This window comes from Rhinolophus sinicus, chromosome 16 (assembly GCF_057876585.1).
Source record: "Rhinolophus sinicus isolate RSI-liver-muscle chromosome 16, RSI-T2T, whole genome shotgun sequence".
In the NCBI taxonomy this organism is placed as follows: Eukaryota; Metazoa; Chordata; class Mammalia; order Chiroptera; family Rhinolophidae; genus Rhinolophus; species Rhinolophus sinicus.
Window position 1 is genome coordinate 115,793,106 of NC_142516.1, and position 23,935 is coordinate 115,817,040.

A 23,935-nucleotide genomic window follows, 5' to 3' on the forward strand; every position below is an offset into this window, starting at 1 on the left:
CAAAGCAGGTCATGTGCTTCCAGACTTCTAGCTCCTGACGTTGCTCTGAGTTTCTACATTACAGCTACAGGACAAAGATCAAGCACAAAGTGGTGGCAAATGAGGGCGTGTTCTGCTCGCTTCCCCTCCCCCATCTGCCTGCCCTCGTCTCCCCTTCTTGGTGATCTTGCCTTAGAGTGTTTCCCAGGAGCTGGCCAAAGGCTCACAACAGGCCCTCGGTCCTTCACTTGCTGCAGGTCATTCAGGCTGATGTACTTATTCAGCTCAATCACTTTGTCCATCCAGAAAATGTCAGTCATCCCATGATCCGAGAAGATGATGACATTGAGGTCGTCCTGCAGCTCCCGCTCCTGTGGGTGGACAAAGGCAGTCACGACAGTGCCACGAGAGACATGCTGTGATAAAGAAATGTTTGAAACTACATGTTATAGGAAAAAGGTTACTTAACCAATTCTGAATTTAATCATCTACTCTTCTGCCCTGATGACACAGTTCAAAATGGCAGTAGAAGCACTTTGGGGAGGGGACTGGGACAGCCCATTCTCCATTCCAATAGTGCTAAAGATAACACATGTTGGGTCTTTAGCTTTATAAGGTGACCTCTCTGTTCTCATCTTTGGCTCTTTCAACAAACTTATGTGATAATATGAGGATTGTCATTCACCCATTTCACAGATGTGAAAATTAAAGCCCAGGAAAGTTTAAAAAAATCTTGCTGAAAGTCAACGAGGATGTAGTAGAATCAGCGACAGAACCCAGGTCTGGCTCCCATGCCCAGGCCAAGCTTGTTACCGGACTTATTAGGTTCTTTAAACTGGGCCATCACATCCATTAAGCCAGCTAATACCACAGATCTGAGTCATTTCATTCCCACTGGCCTGGCTGTAAAACAAGGGGTCTCTCGGTACATCTCGGTACTTCACAGCCTTGTGGTGGTCCACTCGGCTATCATAAGCAAGAAGGAACGTGGTGTGACAGTCAAGAAGACAGAAAGACAGTGACAAGAGAGAAGGTTAGCTCAATGGTCCTTGTTTTTGGTCACCTGGATCCACTTGGTCATGTACTTCAAGACGGTGTCCACAGCCTTCAGGGCATCTTTCCTCTGAGGTGACGAGGGGCCGTAGTGGTGGCCTTCTACATCAATGCGCTCATGGTATATGGCTGCCAGGTCAGCCCGGCCATTCCTGGAGGGAGCAGGGTATGAGAGGCACAGTTGAGAGAGACACCCCCACCGGCTTGCCCCCTTTTACCCCCAGCAGTCCTTGGTGAAGGCATCAGCATCCCCAAACCCTGTCCTGTGGGCCAGACAAAGCCAACACCTTAAAATGAACAAGATGGGATCTGGAAGGGAGAAACAGAAATACTGCATCAAGATGTGCCCATCCTGAGCACCTTCATGACAAAAGTCAGAGAGCATGTGTATAGGGTATATAGGTCACCTTCTCTCTTGGCTCATGTGGCATTGCTCATGATGTCCCAAGAGTTGGAAGATGTGATGACAGGAGAGGGATGTTCCGATAGCTCCACTCTCATCACCAGCTGTCATCGGAAGATCAGAAAAACTAGAAGGAATCATTTAAATAACGACTGTTATTGCTGGACTTGAAGGAAGGCTCTAAAGGAAACATTGGACTATGGTTTTCACTGACAGGAATAATAAGAACAAACTTTACCATGGCAACCTTGTGGGAGGCAGACGGGTTAGTCTTCAGGGCCTGACCTCAGCAGGTACACCCAGGACACTTGTTCTATGGGGACACATGAAGGGTCAGCTCCAATGTGGATATATCAAGAGTGAATTGTAGTAGTGATCAGACTTCTAAGGGTCTAAGGGTCCCAGGAAGACCCTGGTTCTGGAAAAACACCTCCTCTTGGCTATAGCACTAAGGTAAAAATCCAAGCTATTTAACCCTTGATGCTGGGATAAGAATAACGAGGAGCTAGTGATATAAATTGGAGTAGGAGGCTTATGGAGTCGGGAAGGGGAGAGAAATGCCATGTAATATTAACATGCTCTTCCTCCTTCGTGCAGTGCTTTCCACCATGACCCCCCTCCCCAGCACTGGATTTGCCCACAAGCTCCCCACAAAGCACCAGAACAGAACGATGGTCATGACGGTAGAGGTAATAGTAACTCATAAAACAGAAGCAGTGGAAAAGAAATTAAAGCCAATTCCTTTGCTTAGACTTTACACGGGTTAATAATTAATACTGGGAGCAGATGGCCTAATTGCTCTCGAAAAGCTGTATTTTAAGCGTACACACACACACACACACACACACACACACACACACAGTGTAGAATGGTCTTTCCTGCTGTGGCCTCCGCACACTTGGAACACAAGGAATGAAAGAGCATGTCTCCTCAGAGCCTGCTGAGCCTTGGGTCTAGCAATCCTCGGGGAGGCCAAATAGCCCCACAGTGGCTCAGACAATTGTGGTTCACATGACCAGAGTTAAACAGCTCCTGCCCGTCCTGCAGGCCCAGGGGTGATGTTGCCTCTTCCAGGAAGCTGACTCTGATGCCCAGGCTCAGGGGGTGGGGGGGCCCTGCCAGGTGCTCCCACAGCACTCGAGGTCCATCTCGAGTTACGATTTTTCATCCTGTCTGAAATTACCCAAAACTTTTTTGAGGCCCAAGTTCATTACACTGATGGATAGATGGTGCTTCCTCTACCACTATGTTTGAACATGGTGGAACCTTCCAGAAATCATTCCCTTGGACAAGCCTCAGCATGTAGCCGCATTATGTACTTGCATCTGTAGCATCCCAGATACGGGATTCACACGGTCTAGCCTATGTTTAGGGATGCATACTTGCAGAGTGGGGCTTGTATGTGAGGAACATTTCACAAACAAGGTCACTGTTGTAGTAAAGTTCAGTGAAATGCTTTTAGGTCATTTCTTCTTAGCCACCTCACTTTACTACAGCAGCCACTGGGCTGGTTTCTTTTAGGCTGTTTGCCATACTCACAAACCTCCATGTGATCAGAAAGCCAGAAATTCTCACAGATGTATCTGATGGCTTTGTGTCAGGAAGCTGTCAACTCCAGATGCCAGGAACACTAGATTTGGGATGCTTGCAAATCAAGGATTTATACACGTGCCTTTTGTGAAAGTTGGAGTCTCACTGATTCATTAGGGACCTGAGTCTTCAGGGGCTGAGAGCTCTTGCCTGTTTAGAGTTTAGCTGACAAATTCTTGGTCGCCAGCTGTTTTCCACATGGATCTGGTCTCCATCACAGGTCAGCTCATTTGTAACGGAGTGGTTGGGTGAGGAGCGATGGGTGGAAATGTCTGCAGATCTGCTATTGGCTATTTATAGCTTTAAGGTCCAGGAACCATGCCAGAAGGACATGTGGCCATCAGCCCAGTTACCTGAGAGCCGAAAGGGGCCCCTAACCCTGGGGTTTCAGGGACACTCAAGTCTCCCATCACCTTAAGATTTTGTCCAGATTTCTTTTCAATGTAAAAAGTTCATAATGTCACATCCATTTTCCTTACAGAAGTGAGTTGGAAAGAGAAGAATTAGGGAGAGAGAAATGGAGGCAATTTAAAGGAATGGTTGAAGTTATTGACTGTTAAGAAAAATGATCCTAAACTTAGAAATAAGGCCCCCTTCAAAAAACCTGCCTGTCTTTTCAGTGTTGTATAAGAACAGTGTCTAATAAGCTTGCTTATGGGTCATCAGACTTAACCACTGATTATACCCCAGACTCTAACCTGAGCTGCTAACCTGTAGGAAACTGACAAGATGAAATTGCTTTTGTCTGAGAGAGACAGCAGTTCCAAATTCTACAGTTTGATTATCCTCGGAGTTATTAAGCCTTTCTGCATCTAACAATAATCGTGTCCCATCATTCTCAATCATTCTTTTTCTTCATGTGTGTTTTTCAAATTCTCTTTTTAACCAGCTTTGTCATCTCCTGATTCCCTCAGTAATAAGTTAATTTGAACTTTGGTCTTATTCCCATATATTTATGTAGTAAGCACATGACAAAGTTTTAATTTTGAAAATTATCCTTCGACAGGGCCTTGGAACTAGACACATCTGGGTTCAAATTCCGGCTTCTCTTCTTACTAACCTGGCGGTCTCTAAGTATCTCTAAGCCTCAATTTCCCATCTGAAAAACCTCCTCAAAGGGCTATACTGGGTTTTAAATGAGCTGGGGTTTGTAAAGTGCTTGACACACAGTAAAAGGGAGGCAAAGGGAAACACCTCCTGTTTCTTTTCTACACAGACATGCTTCTAGATGTCTTTTCCGTGTGTGGCAAACAGAGGGGAGAAAGCAGTCACAGCCGAGCCTGTATTCTCACCCCCTCTTCCTCAGAGTCTCCAGGGAGGACAGAAAAGGCCAGAACGTTGGAGCTGACTGCCCCGTGGCCTGTGAAAGAACTGTCTCATCATCCATCCACTCCTTTAGTAGCACCAGCAGCCATGGAGGTTCTGGGATCCTGGAGGAATTAATTCCTTTGGAGCTGTCTACTTAGCCTGGTGCTTGACACAGTACAGCTGCTGCATCCCCTGCTCCCATGGCCCAACTCTTACTTGACCGACTGTTTTGAGAGGCTGCATCAGTCAGTCCACCTGAACCAGCCTGGAAGCAGCATCCAGCTGGCCCTCCAGGCCAGGCGGGCATCTGCCCCCACGCCCCCAGAGGAGCTCCTCAGGCTTTTTTGGCTCCAACACCATGCACCTATTTCTGCCCACTGAAGCCCAAGCATCCTGCACACAGAACTTCCAGGAGAATGCATTAAGTGATGCAGATCATAATCTGCTTTCCTTTTTTGACAGGTGAGGTGGCAATGCGGGCAGAAGTGCTGCCTGGGTGTCCCCTCGCATGCTGGCAAGACACACCAAGCACCTGTGACTGGGGCTGCGCGCTGCCAGGACACAGAAAACACCACACAGACCGCCAAGGCCGCCATTCCACCTCCATCCTGCGCAAGCCCCAGGCCCAGCATGACCCTGAAGAGAACTGCAAAGAAGCAAACCGCCACCTCCTCTCCCTGCCGATTCCATTTCAGGGCATCTTGGAGGTGTGGGTGTAGATGGGGGAAGACTGAGGAACTAACCCTGAGTCGTTTTCAGTTACTTCACACTCAGGACAGGCCCCAGGAGACTGGTCCTAATCCCCCTGCAAGAATGGGGCTCTGGCTCGGCCTCCTACCAGCTGTGTGAGACCTGAGGCAAGGTATTTAACTGTCAGAGTCAGTGGTCTCTTTGAAGGGGGGAGAACACCTACGTAGCGCCGCTGACATAGAGCAAAATGGGTCAAGGGCAATAGAGCCTTTGACACAGGGCTCGAGGATGGGTGTCAAACACATCAGTTCCTTTCCCCTTCTCCTTTCCTCTATGCTGAAGTGGTTCAAGTGCAAAGGGAACTTCTGACAAGGCTATGCTTGGGTCAGTAAAGCTTTGTGAGCATAGAGGCAATGCCCACGTACACATGGAAGCTGATTGGCTCTTCTTACACAGACACGGGCAGCTTCTTGGCTGGCCTGGACCCTTTGCTGAAACACTGTCCCTGGGTAGGTCTCCATGTTCAAGATCTTAACTGTCTCTCCCGCCTTCTGTCAAAGCCTGTCCATCCTGGGTCCATTCTCTCTGCTCCTCAAACCAATAGCAGAGTTGACAAAGACACTCTACAAGCAGTACTGACCAGGAGAAAGGTGTGTGTGTGTGTGTGTGTGTGTGTGTGTGTGTGTGTGTGTGTGTGTGTGTTTCATACTTGTGTGTGGCAACTCTAAGTGCTCTTCAAGTTATAGCTAGGAATTTGAGACAGAGCTGAAAAGAATCCAAGAGGTGAGTATGGAGTTCTAAATATGCTCCATTTGGGGCTGATGAAAAGATAAATAATTACACATCTGTGCCTAAATGCATACACCAAGAGAATTAATGATTCTTTTGAGTCACATTGTTGCATGAACAAGCTGTTACTTGCAAAGTGGTCTTGATTGTTCTAGACTGTTCTAGACTGGTCAAATGTTGGCTCACAATTATCGATCCTTTATTCTACTATGTAATAAGGAAATGAGATATGCTCTAATAACATATAGATTGGTTGAAGGAGGTGCCTCCTTTTTGTTTGGGGGACAGCCTAAATCATCTTATTGTCTTCCACAGGCAGTCAGTATCATCTGGCCAATTATTTTTCTTTTTCCTCTCTCTCACTTCAAGCCCTGACTAGTTGTAGAGATGGTGGGTCTCCATCTCTCCACCCACTATTCAAAGGAGCTGTTTCTGGAGGCCCTGTTAACTCTTGCAGTACGAAGACCTCACACAATAATTGCACTGGCCTGATTCCATCCTGCCCAGGCCTTCACTGCCCAGCTCCAGGGGTGTCATTCACATGGTGGACTATGTGAATGCCATTCCCTGGAGCTCAAGACTGTTTACACAGATGACTACAGAGTTGGGCAATGTGGTAGCGCCAGAACACACCATGCAGAGGTTTAGCTTGGGGTCACTTTCCTGGGCCTCCAGTTCATTGTATCTTTTTCTCTCCAGGGCAGCCCAGTACCTTTCCAAATGCACACATGCATATACGCACACCGCCACCACCATCATCATCCAACCCATTTCTAAATGCTGTGCTCCAAGATAAAGCTGTGATTCCCCAGTGTCCCATAGCTATGCCATGTTGCTTGTAAAGGAAAAAAAGAAAAACTTCCTTAGAAACAGAAACAGAAACTTGTCTAGGAAACAGAGGCCAGCACTTGCTCCTCTGGCATGCTGGTGTGCTCAGCACAGGGCAGCCTGTCTGGACTGGCCAGCTTGCAGGCCCGTGCTGATCTGGGATTCTCATGGCTGTGTGCTCTGTGCTTCTCTGCCTGTGACTCACTGGGTGGTACACAGTCAGAGACCATTCAGCTGTCAAGAAAAGATGAATGCAAAAAAGACTACACTGCCGCACGAGTGTTGCATTATTTGGAGGTGTTTGTGTGACAGCTATGTTCCAAATTTTCATATTTGGCTTGGCAATGGCTGTAGGGATGGCTAACATTTTGGGTATGTTGGAAACAGCCTCGTGTGGACATAGAGCCATCCCAAAGTTCCAGTTCTGCTCATCTGCTCTGCGTGCCATGCCCTTCTGCTCTGCTTGCACAAGCTAGGCTGCAATGTAGCATTCCTGCTCGTCATATGTGTGGTTTTCCAGAGCTTGTGGGCAAGAGAAAGAAAGCAGCATAGGTAGGAGGCAGAATCACATAACAAACCTAAGTTACTGTCGAGTGAAGAATATTTATTGAAAGGTTACTTCCTCCAGACCTGCCTACCCCCAATTCCCTAAACTTTTCATTTGTTCCTTCTCAGTTTTTAAGTGTTTTAGACCTATTTTCTCTCCAACTTGTCAATTACAGCCTGGTTCATGTGCCCCAAAGGACCTTCTTGGTAGGTTTTCATGGAGCTGGAATCATTCTAAGATGCAACGAAGGCAAGGGTGTTGTTTTCTCCTTTCAAAGTTCCATGGGGGTGATTCTTGCTCCCCATGATGGCTGGGCTAGTGGTGGCAAGAATGAAATTCCTAACTGGCCAGCTCTCTCTGAGCAGTGTTAGTCACAGGTCACTTCCTGTGGCTAGTGCTGACGGTCTGTCCACTGTGCCTATGGTATGCTGGCTCTCAGGGTCTGCCCAGCCTGAAGCCAGGCTCTTTCTCTTGGGAGGGTGATAGTCCTTCCTTGGTCTCCACACTGTGGTTATTATGAGTCTTCTGCATTGATTGTACCCAGGAGACCCATTCAGCAGCCAAGGGGACTCCAGGTCCAACCCCGGAAACATGAGAGTCTCCAAAATCCTCAGCCTCTTGGTTGCTGATTTCTCATGTAGCCCCCCGCCCCCCACTTAGTCTCCTGTCTTGACTTCCCACTTCCTGTGATTTCTGAGACTGACTTGAGGCTTTGTCCTGACCTGTCTTAGTCACTTCCCCGACAGACCCTCGCATGCTATTCAAGACAGCATTACTAATTTCTGCAGGTTTCAAACTGCATGCCATGGTTCCAAATGTAGCAGAAAAATTAAAGTTCTGTGTTCTGATATGCTAATGTGCTCTGTACATTTCCAAGAAGAGGGGAGAGTAAGCCATTCTCCAAACTTATTTCACCATAGATGCTCCCGTTTTGCCAAATACTTGTTAATATCTTCTGAGATACAGGCATTCACTACATTAGGATTAGGGAAATGCTGATGTTCATATTGCTTCTCCCTTATCCATCAACACAAAGACGAAAGCTCCAGACCCCTGCGGACTGTCTTACTCTACAGTCAACATTTCCAAAGGGCACCCCTACCTGAAATGACTCACTCACAGTTACCCTCTGCTAATGGTTAACGATCACCACATAAGAGGCTCAGCACCTCTCTGAGACGTTACCTCACCTATACCTTCTTAATTCACATTAGCATTCATTACTGGTCCTGCAGACAAGGAAGGACGATGGTATGGCTAAGAATCTAGAACACTTACTTGAAGGAGTCCAGAGCGTCACTGATTGCATTGGCAAAATTGATATCCGTTGGGACATTTTTATATTCTAGGCAGTAAGTGGGTCTGACACCAAGAATCTCAACCTCACAGCCTAAGAAGGAAAAAGATGGTAAAAGGTTACTTTCTTCAATAATCGAGGTAGGGTTATGAGCCTATTCTGGGAAGCAAGCACCATTAGTCAAAATAAAATTTTTGTCCGTTTTTGTGAAATAAAAGAACTTATTGCTGATAAGTGGTATATTTAACGGTAATTTTGTTTAAATGGAGCTGAGGTTCTCAAATGTCGTTCCTATGCAACACGGTGTCGTCTGACAGGGACAAGCAAAAGATTGGTTAACGATTATCTTTCCCAATTCCCACATTCCCAAGGTGGAAACAAAAAAATTTTAATTAGTACACAGAAATGTCTCAATTAAAACATTTCTTTTTCTATAGATTTTTCATAACTACTAGGCCTTTTACTGTATCATTTCCTGTTCTAGAGTCAAGTATTAGGTAGTATCTGACTAGTCCAGGAATAATAAAATAAGCATTTCACTAGTCTAAGTCTTAGAGGGTATGGCACTAGATAGTAAACCTACAAATTCACTGAGTAAAAGCAAGGACTTTGAGCTGTGTGACCTTGCCTCTCCCAAATTGAAGTAAAAGAATAAGATATTCAGATGTTTGGGGTTGCTATGGCCCCAGACTCTGAAAACTAGAAGTGGTTGTCATGAGGAAAAGACCCAACCTTATTATCAGAATAGAAGACAGGAGAGGGATGAGCCAGTTTCAGTTTAAGTTAATTGGGTATATTCATTGGGCACCTACTATGAACTAGTAGTTACTATGTCCAGACATAGTGGAAAAAGAAATGTATCAGCCAGGGTCTCCATCCTGGAGCGCCCCAGAGAGGAGTCCAGACATACAGGAAAACAGCATCCTAGGTGAAGTCTAAGGGAGGTGCGCAGTTACTGCATGGTGTAGGAGCTCAGATAAAGGGCATTTCCTCCTGGAAGCCTTCCTTAAATCCCTCCATTGGACTCAATCTTACAGACTGCATCTAGCCAATGTGTCAGGGGAGTGGGGAGTGCAAAGAGAGCAGCAGAAGCAAAAGTTCAAAGTGAGAAACAATAAGGTGTGTGCGGAGAACTGTCAGCACAATAAAGTTCCAGACAAGGGGTGTCAGGGGACCAGATGGTGAGCTCTCTCGCAGCTCAGGGAAAATGATTTCCAAGGTGGAAGTGAGTAAAAGTGGGACAAGTTGGGAGTGTGGGGAGAAAGAAGTGTCTCTGTCAAGAAACACATTAACCCCACTCCTGGGTACATCTGGTTACAGCTGGTAACCATCTGGTCTACAGTTGGTTACAGCTGATTTATTAGAAGGTGGGGCGGCCTCCAAGAAGAATTCCTTAATCCAGCATACCATAGCAAACTCTGAGTACTCCATGGAGACTCCGTCTCTTTCTGCCTGATATCTTGGGTTCATGGAGAGTAAAGCTATCTAAGACAATTAAGAGAGACATAGAAGGCAAGCAGTTCGCTTTCAAGATTTGTTTGTTGAATAGGAAGAACAGGTTCGATGACCCAAGAGTAAATCCTGCTCATGGGTCCTTGGAAAATGTTCATTATCATAAGAAATGCCAGTGGAATCTTGATCAGTTATAGCACTTAAGATGCCTGTGTTTTATCTGTGGAAGGTTATTTATGAATGTTTATTATGTCTCTCAAAGCTGTTTATTCAACAACGTATGAGAGCCATACTTTGTGTCCGCTCTGTGCTCAGTGACAGCAATCCAAATGCAAATAAGACACTACCTACCCTCCAAAAGATTAACAGCCTGATACAATGTGGCCAGCTATCTGCTTCTGGCACATCTGATACATAGTTATGTGAGTTTGCAAGTAATGGAATTTTGACCATGGTTTTGCAGATAAAAGAAACTGCACATTTTTGTGTGTGTTTGTACATTAATATCAAACCATATGTGTTTTGTATAATAATTATGTTTGCTAATATTATCAATCATACATTCTCTTAACGTTTTATTGGATTAAAATGAATCTGCACTTAACACTGGCATACAAATGTAGTTCACCTGAGAAATTTACACTTGCCTCAGATTGAAGCAGGATATATTAGGTTGGTGCAAAAGAAATTGCGGTTTAAAAGGTTAAAAAAAAAAAATTGCAAAAACCGCAATTACTTTTGCACCACCCTAATAAACAATTTTTTATTGACTAATTACATATAGAATTCTATAGTAAAGTTGAAGACAATATGTGGGAAAGTAGGTCTGTTGTAACACTGTTAGGGGATTTTTTATTTTTAAAAAATTACAATGAAATTTAACTTAATCAAGAGTCATGGCAGCATTCTACCAAAAGCTAAGGATGGGAGAGGAGAATGGAGAGAAATTCCCCCAAAGTACACAAACCATTCACTGAGTGCAAGACAACAGCTTGTCAAAGGCTAGAGAAGAACATCAGGGTAGACAAAGCTTTTCCAAGTTGCATGAAGTTGGCAACCATGCTGGAGAGAAAAAGAACTCCTCAGTGCTCCAAAAGGCTGGCAGCATAAATTCTTCATGTAAGGAATAAAAAGTTACCCATTGGATAGATTCCAAGACCTGCTAAAGGGATACTCCTCATCTTCCCTCATGACATATGAAGCTAGTGGCAAAATGAATCTAACTAAAGCTTCAAAACAGCCCCAGCTCAGCTACAGATTAGATTAACTTCACCTCCACCAAGAAGCCTGACCTAGGAAGGGGCATAAACTTTTCTGGGGCAACATATCATTTGCTATACTTTCTACTGTTATTTTTCCCACAATGTTTAGCACATAATTAAAAAATCATCAGCTAAATTATGAAGCAGTGAAATGTGCCCCATAACTAAGAGAAAAATAGTCAACAGAACCAGATCCATAGATGACACAAATACTGACAAAAAGGGTTAACATAAAATAAATTTCTTTAAAATAGTCTTGACTATGTAAAGCAAAATTAATAACAATATATTCTGGGGTTTACAACATATGTATAAGTAAAATAGATGATAATAAGAATATAAAGAATAAATATGTGGACAAATGGCATTATAAAATTTAAAAACTCTAACATCATTTGTGAAGTAATAAAATATTATTTCAAGGTAGGACATGAATAAGTTAAAGATACATGTTTGTATGTCTACAGTAACCATTAGATAAAAAAACCCACAAAATATGAAGTCAATAGAGAAGCTATAATAACGTTCTAAAAGTATTCAATTAATGGAAAAGACTATTGGAAAGGAACAACAGAGGAATGAAAACAAGACAAATAAAAAAAATAATACAAAGATGCTAGGCTTAAATCCAACCATATCAATAATTACATCAAATGTAAATGGACTAAACTATTTTAAAGGGAGAGATGGTCAGACTGGGTGAAAAATCAAGACCCAAATACATGCTATCAATTAGAGAAATTTTTTAAAAATATGAATACATTGACTGGTTAGAAAGACAGGGATGGAAAAAAGAATATCATACAACAATAAATCTGAGCAAGTTGATATGGTTAGCTATCAAAGTAGATTTCTATAAAACACCAAATGAAAGTGAACATGAGCAACTGGAATTCTGGTAATTTTCTGGTGGGACAGTAAAATGATGGCCACTTTGTAAAATTGTTCAATGGTTTCTTATAAAGTCAAATAATTATCTACTCTATGGACCAGGAATTTCACCCCTAGGAATTTACATAAGAGAAATGAAAACATATGTCCACAAAAAGACTTGTACAAGAATGTTCACAGTAGCCTTGGTTATAATAGCTTCAAACTGGAAATAACCCAAATATCCTTAAATAGAAGAATGGAAAAACAAGTTTTGATATATTTATGCTATGAAATACTACTCAACAATGAAAAAGAATAAACTGACACATGCTGCACAAGGAGTGAATCTCATAAACATTATATACTAAACAAAAGAATACAGACACAGAAGAGTATACGTCATAGGGTTACATTTATATGAAGCCTGGGAATGGACAAAACTAATCGATGACAATACAAACCAGAAAGCATTTACCTCTGAGATGGAGAGAAGTTGACTGGAAGGAGGAATGACTATGGAAAAATTCGCTATATTTTTTTAAATTAAAGTTTATTGGGGTGACAATTGTTAGTAAAGTTACGTAGATTTCAGGTGTACAATTCTGTAATACATCATCTATATAGCACATTGTGTGTTCACCACCCAGAGTCAGTTCTCATTCCATCACCATATATTTAATCCCCTTTACTCTCATTTACCACCCTCCTCCCCCCTTACCCTCTGGTAACCACTAAACTATTGTCTGTGTCTGTGAGTTTTTGTTCCTTCATTTGCTTGTCTTGTTCTTTTGTTGTTTTCAGTTTTATATACCACATGTCAGTGAAATCATATGGTTCTCAACTTTTTCTGTCTGACTTATTTTGCTCAGCATAATAATCTCAAGATCCATCCATGTTGTCACAAGTGGTATTATTTCACGTTTTCTTATGGCAGAATAGTATTCCATTGTGTATATATACCACAACTTCTTTATCCAAGCATCTATTGAAGGACACTTTAGTTGTTTCCATGTCTTGGCCACCGTAAAGAAAGCCGCAATGAACATTGGAGCACATACATCTTTACGGATAAATGTTTTCACATTTTTTGGGTAGATACCCAGGAGAGATTGCTGGGTCATATGGTAATTCTAGTCTTAATTTTTTGAAGAAACTCCACACTGCCTTCCATAGAGGCTGCATCAATCTGCATTCCCACCAACAATGTATGAGAGTTCCTTTTTCTCCACAGCCTCTCCAACACTTATTATTTGTCTTGATGATATCTTGATTTGGGTGGAAGTTACACAGGGACATGTGATTTGAAAATATATCAAATCTGCCCATTTTATTTATGTAAATTATATCTCAAAAATTAAAATAATAATTTAATTGAGTACCTCTGATGTGCATAATTTTGTATTAAGATGTAAATAATGTTAATAAAGATGTTAGTGCACAAAAATTAATAATAATAACAACAACAACAGTCTGTTTTTGACTTCCTACTATGTACCAGTGCTAATACACTCTACTTGGTATAATCCTTACTAATCCTGTAAGGTAGTTGATAAGGCCTTTGTTTTACACATGATGAACTGAGTTAGAAAGGTGAAGAGATCTCCCATTGTCACAGGGCAAATCTGAGGAAAAGCTAATATAGTCATGCTTTGCTTACCAATGGGGGCTATGTTCTGAGAACTGCGTCGTTAGGTGATTTCCTTATAGTGTGACATCCTAGAATGCACTTACTTCTCCACACCTAAGCTATATGGCATAGCCTGTTGCTCCTGGGCTACAAACCTGTACAGCATGTGACTGTACTGAATACTGGAGGCAACTGTAACACAATGGTAAGTATTTGTGTATATGTACATAGAAAAGGTACAGTAAAAATATGGTATAAGAGATACAAAATTGTACAGCAGTATAGGGCACTTACCATGAATGGAGCTTTCAGGCTGGAAGTGTCTCTGGGTGAGTGAGTGAGGGAGTGGTGAGTGAAGGTGAAGGACATTACTGTACGCTACTGTAGACTTTACAAACACTTAAGCTACACTAAACTGATTTTTTAAATTCTTTTTTTATAATAAATTAACCTTTATTGTAACTTTTTTACTTTATAAACTTTCAATTTTTTAAACTTTTTGACTCCTTTATAATAACACAAAACACAAACACATGTACAGCTTTACAAAAATAGTTTCTTTATATCTGTATTCTATAAGCTTTTCTCAATTTAATTTTTTTAAATTTATTTTTTACTTTTTAAACTTTTTTTGTTAAAAAAAAAAAAAAAGAAGACACAAACACACCCATTGGCCTAGTCCTACTCAGGGTCAAGATCATCAGTAGCACTGTCTCCACCTCCACATCTTGTCCCACTGGAAGGTCTTCAGGGCAATAATGAATGGAGCTGTCATCTTCCATGATAACAATGCCTTTTTCTGGAAAACCTCTTGAAGGACATGCCTGAGGCTCTTCTTGAGGAGGTTTTACTCTTTCCAGGAATATGCCCATGGTGATTTGCTTCTTTCTTTTCTTTCTGTCTTCTTCCCTTTCTTTCCTTCCTTCCTTCCTTCCTTCCTTCCTTCCTTTCTTTCATTCTTCTTCTTCTTCTTCTTCTTCTTCTTCTTCTTCTTCTTCTTCTTCTTCTTCTTCTTCTTCTTCTTCTTCTTCTTCTTTCTCTCTCTTTCTCTCTCTCTGTCTCTCTGTCTCTCTGTCTCTCTCTCGCAAGTAGAGAATGCACCATAAACATTCCTCTCTATTGAAAACCTTTCAGTCCTGGGGTCCGTGTTTTCAAACTTTTAGGAGCTTGTTGAGGTCTGCAAGTGTTTCTGCTGTGAATTTTCTTGGGAGTTCTTTTCCTTCTGTTGCAGTTTCCTCTTCTCTTGCCTTTTCTTCAGCTCTGCGTTCCTGTTCCAGTTCCAACAGCTCCTCATTAGTCAGTTCCTCAGGAACCGCCTGTAGGAGCTCCTCCATGCCGTTCTCATCCACACCCAGGTGAAGTTTGTTTGCCGTCTCAACCACAACCATGTTGATTTTTGCAACCTCCTCATCCTTGGCAAGTCCTTTGAAGTCATGGACAAACTTCTTGAGTTTGTCTTCTTCCAGATGCCATTTATACACTCTTTGGTGACATTACCCCAAGCCCAAGCAAGATTGTTGATGCCGTCATAGACGTAATCCTTTCAGAATTGCATCAGTGTCTTCTATGTCTCCCTCAGTTGCGTGGTAGACTGAGCAAAGGTCCCCCTCAGGCAGCAGGCCTTAAAAGCTGAGATAACTCCTTGATCCATTGGTTGGACAAAAGAGGTGGTGTTTGGAAGGAGAAAATTTACTTTGATATTAAGATGACGAGCACCAATAACAGGAGGATGCCCAGGAGCATTATCAACAATAAGTAAAATCTTGAGAGGTATGCTATTTCTCCAAACAGTACTTCTCCATTTCACTGGCATAGCATTTCAGGAGGGCATCTTGGAAGAGGAGCTGGGTCATCCATGACTTCTTATTGCTCCTATAGTATACCTGCAGTGTGTACTTATTGACATGTTTGCAGGCTCTGGGGCTCTCACTGTGCCAGGTCACACAAGGGTTTCAATTTGTAGCATGCGACATTGCACCCAAGCAAGACTGTTACCCTGTCCTTAAAAGCCTTGAAACCTGGCATTGACTTGGCCTTCTTATGGATGAAAGTCTTTTCAGGCATCTGTTTCCAGAATAAGGAGGTTTCACCCACATTGAATATTTTCCCTGGCAAGTAATTTTCCTTCACAATAAGCTGATGTAGAGTTTCCAAAAATTCTTCAGCTGCCTTCACATCAGTACTCACAGACTACCACTCACTTTCACATTATGTAATGAATAATGATGCTTGAATCATTTAAACCACCCGGAGCTAGCAGTAAATTCAACATCCTATTCGGGTCCAGTCTTTTCTTTCAACACTGCAAACAAATGTTTTGCTTTGGCTGTGATCATTCTGTTGCTGAGAGGGATATGCTTCTGTGTCTGGCCTTTAATTCTGGGCATTAGAAGTTTCTCCATGTTTGATGTAGGCCCTTCTCAAATTTTTGTTAGTCTCGTTGACTTCAATGAAGTAGATCCTTTAACAGCATTCATCACTTTGTTCTTGTGTTTCAAGATCATAGCTATAGTGGAAGGGGACATGCCTGACTGGTGAGCAATAATCATCACAGATTTTCCTCCTCCATGGCCTTAAAAACTTTTAATTTTGTTTCCAAGTCAATCACTCAGCATGGCCTCTTATTGGCAACATTAGCAGTAGGTTTTGTACACTTAGGGGCCATGATGCACAAAGCAACACAAGATTAAATCAAATACAAGAGAGAATGATGCAATCCAAAGATACAGCAAACACGAGATGTATGAGGCTGCTTCCAGTGTAACAGGGTATACTGTCTCACAGCAAAATTTTTTTGTAAGTGGAAAAATATAAAGAATAACAGACATATAAGATATATCTATATAAAATACATAAGATATAGCTATATAAAGATATGGAGGATTTGAATGTTATATCAATAAGTTGGAGTCAATAGACATTGAAAATTGTATCTTATTATTATAGAATGTGCATTATTGTCAAGCATAACAGTTGGAAAAACTGATAATATTCTGGCCCACACACACAAAAAAAATCTCAATGACTTCCAAAAAGCAGAAATTATATAGGCCACAAGGCATATTATCTGACTACAGTAATAATATTAGGAATCATAAAAATAGCTAAAAATATATCCAACTCCTTATAAATAAAAAAGAAAACCTTTACATAACATGATATAAAGAGGAAATGAAAACTTCACTGACAGGCTAGTTATTAACAATAGTGAAAATTCTGCATTTCACAACTTCCTGGGATGTATTTTCAGTTAGGTCAGAAGCAAATTAGGAATGTCACCATCACCACTGTATTTATTACTGTTAGAGAACTTCTTATCAAGGCAATTAACAAAAATAGAAGTAAGAAATCAATGCTGGAAATCAAGAGGCATGAATGAGAGTTCCTCTATGGGAATGTTTTTAAAACTTGGCAAAATACTCATATTGCTTCATGACAAGTACAGAAACACACACACTCACAGAGGAAACAAAAGTTGCACCAAACTATAAGCAATGCATGATAATACTTTCTTGTTCTGTTCCATTCTTTTATGCATTTAAAAAAAAATAGTGATTATCGACCCATAAATTGATTTCACTGTCTACTATGGATTAACACCTGTGTTTGAAAAAAAAACAATTAAAGGTATATACCTAGGTATGGATTTCTAAGTCACTCTCGTCCATTGAGAATAAGGTTGTTAGGCAATATTCATACAATTTTATCATATGCATGCTTTGAAGAAAATCACTTCTAGAAGGATATCCTAAGAAAATAAAGTTGTAATACAAGTATCTTTATTGCAATGTTACTTATAACATAAAATTAAGAAGCAATTTAAATGTTTGGGACTAGAGGTATGGTTAAATTATGGTATATCCAAATAATGAAATACCATGCAGTCATTAAAATCATTATGTCATTTGTATTTTTTGGCATAATATTTCAAGTTAAAAAAAAAGGCCACTAAATAGTATGTAAAGGATGATCTCATTTTGGTAAATATTTAAAGCATATTTATGTCACAAAAAGAGTAGAAGTGAATACCACAAAATATAAGAAAAGGTAAAATCTGGGTGGCTGGTTTGGTAGACTTTTTAAAAAATTATTTTTTTTTTCAGTTACAGTTGACATACAATATTATTTTATATTAGTTTCAAGTGTACAGCATAGTGGTTACACACTTATATAATTTATGCAGTGACCCCCCTGATTAGTCTGGAACCCACCCGGCACTATACATGGTTGTTGCAACATTATTGACTATATTCTCTATGCTGTACTTTACATCCCCATGACTATTTTGTAACTACCGATTTGTTCTTCTTGATCCCTTCACCTTTTTCATCCTGTTCCCCAGCCCCCTTCCCATCTGGCAACCATCAGTTTGGACTCATAAATACAGAGAAAAAACTGATGGTTTGGTAGACTTCTTTTGGCTAAACCAAAATCATTCTAAACTTTCTTTTCCCTTTCCATCTCTTACCATAGAAAGAGGAAAGCCTTCTCACCTCCCTAGGGTCCCTTGTGGCCAGAAATGGTCATGTGACCCAGTACTGGCATTTTGACCTGCTGAGGCTTTTAGAGTGAGAAGTTTTGCCTTCATCACTAGCATTGCCTCTTTCCCTCTTTTCCACTTTGGAATGCAGGTTGTAAGGACATGATCTCTACCTGCGGTAGCCATCTTCAAACCATGAGTCAATGAGCATGAAGATAAAAGGTTAATATGCAAAAATGGAGTAAAAGGGCATAAAGAACCTAAGTTTTAGGAATTGTTTAAGCTATTGTTAAGCATATAAACCACACAAAGTACTTCTTGTTATGTAATACAAGTAAATCATTTGCCTTTTTAACCACTTTTCATGTCTTAAGAGATTTACATGTAATCTCCATTTTTCTGATTCCTTGCAGGAGAGATTCACTCAGGACACACAATCCCACTATATCTATTCACCCCGTGAAATGACCAGGTGAGTGCGAGGCATCTTTGAGGTACTGGAGCTTGGGAGACTCTGCCTGGTTTATCCGCTGTTTGATGTTAGGTAAGATTTTCTATTACTTGCAGCAGACAATTCCTAGCTGATTCAGAAGGGATCGTGGTTGATTTTTATATTCTTATAATTGCTTATTCAATTGAACTAACTTTACTAAAATAAATATTTGTTGTTTTTGTAAGAAGAAACCAAAAATGTATTTTTTAGTGGTTAACTTCCAACTTCCTTCTAATATACAGATTAGGTCATAAAAATTGTATGTGTGAATGTCCAGTTTTCAAAAATCAATACATAAATAGAATCATATATACAAACTGAATTTGGTTTATGATAGGAATAAAATATATTTTCAATATTTTAAATTCTATCAGTATAATTCACAACAGCAACAGGACAAAGGTAAAAAATTATTTGATCATCTCAGTAGACACATAAAAAGTATTTGATAAAATTCAAAAACCATTTATAACAAAAACTCTTAAATTAAGCTAGGATTTATTAGAATAAACTTGGGTAACTAATAAACTACATTCTTAATCTGATACAAAATAGTTACCAAAAAAACCTACAGCATACATCATAGTTGATGGTAAAATGTGTTCAGGAATGAGATAAGGAGGCCTCCTGCCATGACTTCTATTCAATATTGTAGCAAAGACCCTATCTACTTGGGAGATATGGCAGAAAGTACAGGGATAAAAGGACAACAATTAAAAAGAAAATTGTTATTGTATTTATGTGTACTGGGAACAAAAATTAGAAAACAAAATTTAAAAACCAATACTATTTAGGATAGAATGAAAGCATAAAAGATATAGGAATAAATCTAATAAAAATGATTTTTTTATACAAAATTATTTAGAGAAATGTAAAAAGACATTGAAAAGTAGAGAAATATATTATGTTTATGAATTGGAAGCCTTAATACTATAAGTATATCAATTGTAATTCCAATCAAAATTCCAAAGTGTATGTGCATGTGTGTGTGTGTGTGTGTGTGTGTGTGTGTGTGTGTGTGTGTGTGCATGTGTGAGAACTGACAGGTTGATTCTAAAATTTACATGGAAATGAAGAGTTAAGAATAGCAAAGGCTATCTTGAGTCAGATGAACAAAACAGGAAGATTTACCCCATTGGGTAGACATAAAGACTTATTGTAAAGCTACAAAAATGAACACAAAATGGTATTTTTGCAAGCATAGACACATAGACTAAAGGAAAAGATTAGAGATTCTTGAAACTGACCCACAAATCTATAGTCAATACTTGACTTATGACAAGGGAGTCACTTTAGAGCAATAATGAAAAGCGATCTTTTCAAAAAAGTATGATAGGTAAATTGGAAATACATACATGTATGTAGTTCAAACAACCATCTAACGCTATACAATATTTACATCTATGTCCATGAAAAAGGTTGTTAAGTAGTCTGACTTTCTTTCGATACCTTTGTCACATTTTAGTATCGTTTATTCTCACTTCATTACAAAAGCGATTTGTCTTTATACCTTCTCTGAAAGAATGTGGGCAGCACTGATGCTCCTTTTTCCTCAAATGTTTGAAAAGTTTGCTAGTGGAGGCATCTAATACTGTGGCATTCTATTAGGGAAAGTTTTCAAAGATTTAATTTAAAAACCGATATTGAAGTATTCCAATTTTCTATTTCTTTTTGTAAGCTTTGGTAATTTCCCCCCAGAAATTTGTCTATTTTATCTACATTTTCAAATACATTGGCATAATGTATTTCATATTATTTTACTGTCTTCTTAATGTCTGTAGGGTCTAGACTGATGTCCCCTTTTCTATTTTATAATTGATCATTTGTGTCGTCTCTATTTCTAGATAAGCTTCGTCAAGGTTTCATCCATTTTCCTAGTTTTTCTAAAAACAAATGTGGCTTTATCAGTTCTCTCTAGTGTATGAGTATATTTGGTTTCTATTTCATTCATCTCTGCTCTTATCTTTATTATTTCCTTTTATTTATTTGGGTGGAATTTAATTTGCTTTGAGATGGAGACTCAGAAAATTGATATTCAGTTATTGTTCTTACCTAATATTTGCATGTATGAATATTAATTTCCCTTTAGGCATGGCTTTAGGTGCATCCCACTTATCCTACTACAACATACATACTAATGTATCCCTCAGTTTAAGATATTTTCTAAATTCCATAGTTACTTCTCCTTTGAACCATGAGTTATTTAGAAATCTCTGGTTATTTTCTAAATATACAACAATTTAAATTTTTCTTTTTATTATTGATTATCAGAGGTCTGACAATTAAGCTCGTGAACTCATCTTAGAAAAAGCACTACATACCTTGTTGCTGAATATTACTATGGTCACCTTCAAAGTACTCCCCTTGGGAAGTTATATACTGATGCCATTGCCTAGTCCACCCTTCGAAGCAATTTTGGAACTCTTTTTCTGGAATGGTCATGAGAGCTGTCTTCGTATTACCCTTGATGTCCTAATATCATCAAAATGTTTTCCTTTCAATATGTCCTTTATCTTTGGATAAAGAAAGTCATTGGGGTCCAGATCAGGTGAGTAGGGAGGGTGTTCCAATACAGTTATTTGTTTACTGGCTAAAAACTCCCTCACAGACAGTGCTGTGTGAGGTGGTGCATTGTTGTGATGCAAGAGCCATGAATTGTTGGCGAAAAGTTCAGGTCATCTAACTTTCTCATGCAGCCTTTTCAGCACTTCCAAATAATAAACTTGGTTAACTGGTTGTCTAGTTAGTATAAATTCATAATGAATAATCTATCTGATATCAAAAAAGGTTACAACATAATTTTGACTCTTGATTTGGACTGACGAATCATTTTTGGTCGTGGAGAATTGGCTGGCTTCCATTGTGCACTTTGACGCTTTGTTTCAGGGTCATATTGGTACACCCTTGCTTCATCACCAGGGATAACGCAGCCCAAAACAACATCTTGCCTCTCCAGAAGGTCTTGGCAAACTTCGACTCTTCTTTGCTTTTTGTTCATCAGTAAGTTCCTCCAGGACCATTTTTGCACACACCATTCTCATGCCAAGATTTTCAGTTAAGATTTTCCTAACTGTTTCTCTATCGATGTTCACTTGGTCTGCTATGTTTTGTACAGTCAGCTGACGATTTTGACACACAATTCGACAAATTTTTGCAATGTTTTTGTCAGTTCTGCTCATTACTGGCTGCCCTGACCTCTCTTCATCAGTGACGCATTCTCTCCCTTCAGAAAATTGTTTAATCCAATTGTACACTGCAATGCAAATCCTGCAGACACAGTTACTTTGGATAGTAACTATATACCCGCATGTGACCCTGAGGAAGGATTAGACTAGTACCGAAGTGCACAGAAACTGGGACCAGTGCAATCATTCTGCTTTTTCTGTCCTGAATGGTCTCTCCTCGATGACGTCTCAAAGGTAAACACATTCACCTTACCTCTAATCTTATAACCCAGAATGAATAAATGACTGATAAGGAAAATAGCTAGCAAGAAATAACGGGCATAATGCATGGAACATGGAATTAGTAAAACCGCTAGTGTTAGAGAGAGCAAAGCTAATTTTCCTAGGGGAATTAGTGTGAGTGCTTTGTTTTGTTTTCTTTAGTCTTTTTCTGATGGAAATCAGCAGACTGGAGGGGGATGTTTTGTGGAGCCCCTGAGACAGTTCTCTAATCAGAGGTCTGTGGGTCCCTTTCTGGATCTACCACAGATGCCATCTGTGAAAGTGGGTGCACTGCTCAACCTCTGGGCTGCTGCCTCCAGGCCAGTTCATGGCTTCATAGGGAGCACGGAATCTGATCAGCTGAGGTCACTGCAACGTGCCTGAGGAAAGCACAGGGATCTGTGGGGAAACTAAGGCAATGGCCTGGATCTGGAAGTTTCAAAGATCAAACAAGAACGTTGGTTCCTGGTTGCCTAACCACTTCTGGTTTCACAACCACTTCAAGGACATGTTTTGGCTTTACTCCATCTTGTTTCCTCATTGTTCCCAGGGAACTTTGAAGGGAATTGCCTTTAATTAGGTTTCATTTTTCAGGACCTCATTTTATCTCTGTCTAGAGTCCACCTTCCTGCTAGATATTCCCACCTCAGGCTGAGTGAGTATTTTCTTCTACAACCTAATAAATGTATCTAGAATAGAACATATAGCGTTAGAGTAGAAAGTATAAGAGGGCCACCGCTAAGTCCAAGCACCTTTGTGGGAAGAAAATGAGGCATTTCTTCTTCAAAACACTTAATTTCCCTCGTCAGAAAATTATTTTAATATATGTGTTTTGTCACAACACTTGACTGCCATGGGCCAAAATATTGCTGACATAAAGATGCAAATCTAGGATGTCCCCAATGTGTGTGCTGCCTCATGGATGTGACATCCTTGCACAACTCACAACTTTCACAGCCCTTCATAGCAGCCTTACATCAAATACCTTTGTTTTACAGCTGAGAAAACAAAGGCCTCAGATGGGAGAAGTGAATGTCCCAAGGTTTCCCTATTGGCTAGTAGTCAGCTCTCCCAGCTCCAGTACTTTCCTCCTATGCACACTGCTTTCCTGCATGAGCCTTGCTTCCTGGCAACTCTCTCCAAGGACCACCAAGTTGAGCCCATAAAATTCACATTTCTCCAACTTCCTAGAGCACAGGTCTCTCCTTCCAAGTGCAGCTCCGCTTGCCAACTTTGACACATCTTGTAACAATAACCCCTATGAGCTGCATTTTATGTGATATGAGGCAGGTGTACAACTGTTGAATACATGTCTCAAGAGAGCTTGTTAAAACAGCTAAGCCAATTAACTCACTTAGAAACATGGAACCTTTTCCAGGAAAATGCATCTGAGGCACAGGAGCTTGTGGGAACAAGTCCTTGGGGAAAGCGGGGCCTTTGATCTCAGAGACCCTTCCCCAGGCTTGGCCTGGCCCACAGGGCTGGGAGACCTCTGGCGACATCGCTCCTCTGATGTAGAAAGAGGGCAGTGGGCTGGCCTGAACGCAGGACTCCACTGAAGACTGGCCTTGTGTGCAGGGGCAGAGAGCACGCCCGGGAGACAAATGAAATGAGAAGAAACTCCTCCATTAGATGGGATTACAAAAACTCAATTGAAAATGACTCACTGGGCCTCCGAGTGACTAATAGGAAACCAGGGTGAGAAGGAATATGTGGCTGACCCCGGCTGAGTCTCTGCTTTAGGAAGGCGGTGGTGTTACTCCAGCAAGGCATAATGAGGCCAAAGGTGGGCTTTTAGTCTGCATCTCCTTGTTAGCT

The 23,935-nt window shown here is 40.6% G+C and overlaps 1 protein-coding gene across 3 annotated transcripts in view; it reads right to left on the reverse strand.

Moving 5' to 3' along the window:
• Nucleotides 1-23,935, reverse strand: part of ENPP6 (ectonucleotide pyrophosphatase/phosphodiesterase 6) — a 170,416-nt gene that overhangs the window by 24,370 nt on the left and 122,111 nt on the right. For all 3 annotated transcript variants that reach the window (XM_074329849.2, XM_019736178.3, XM_019736176.3), the window contains 3 exons: nucleotides 8,466-8,577; nucleotides 1,043-1,184; nucleotides 171-350 (listed from right to left, as the gene is read on the reverse strand). In XM_074329849.2, the coding sequence (XP_074185950.1) occupies nucleotides 171-350; nucleotides 1,043-1,184; nucleotides 8,466-8,577 (434 nt within the window). The remainder of the gene's footprint in view (nucleotides 1-170; nucleotides 351-1,042; nucleotides 1,185-8,465; nucleotides 8,578-23,935) is intronic.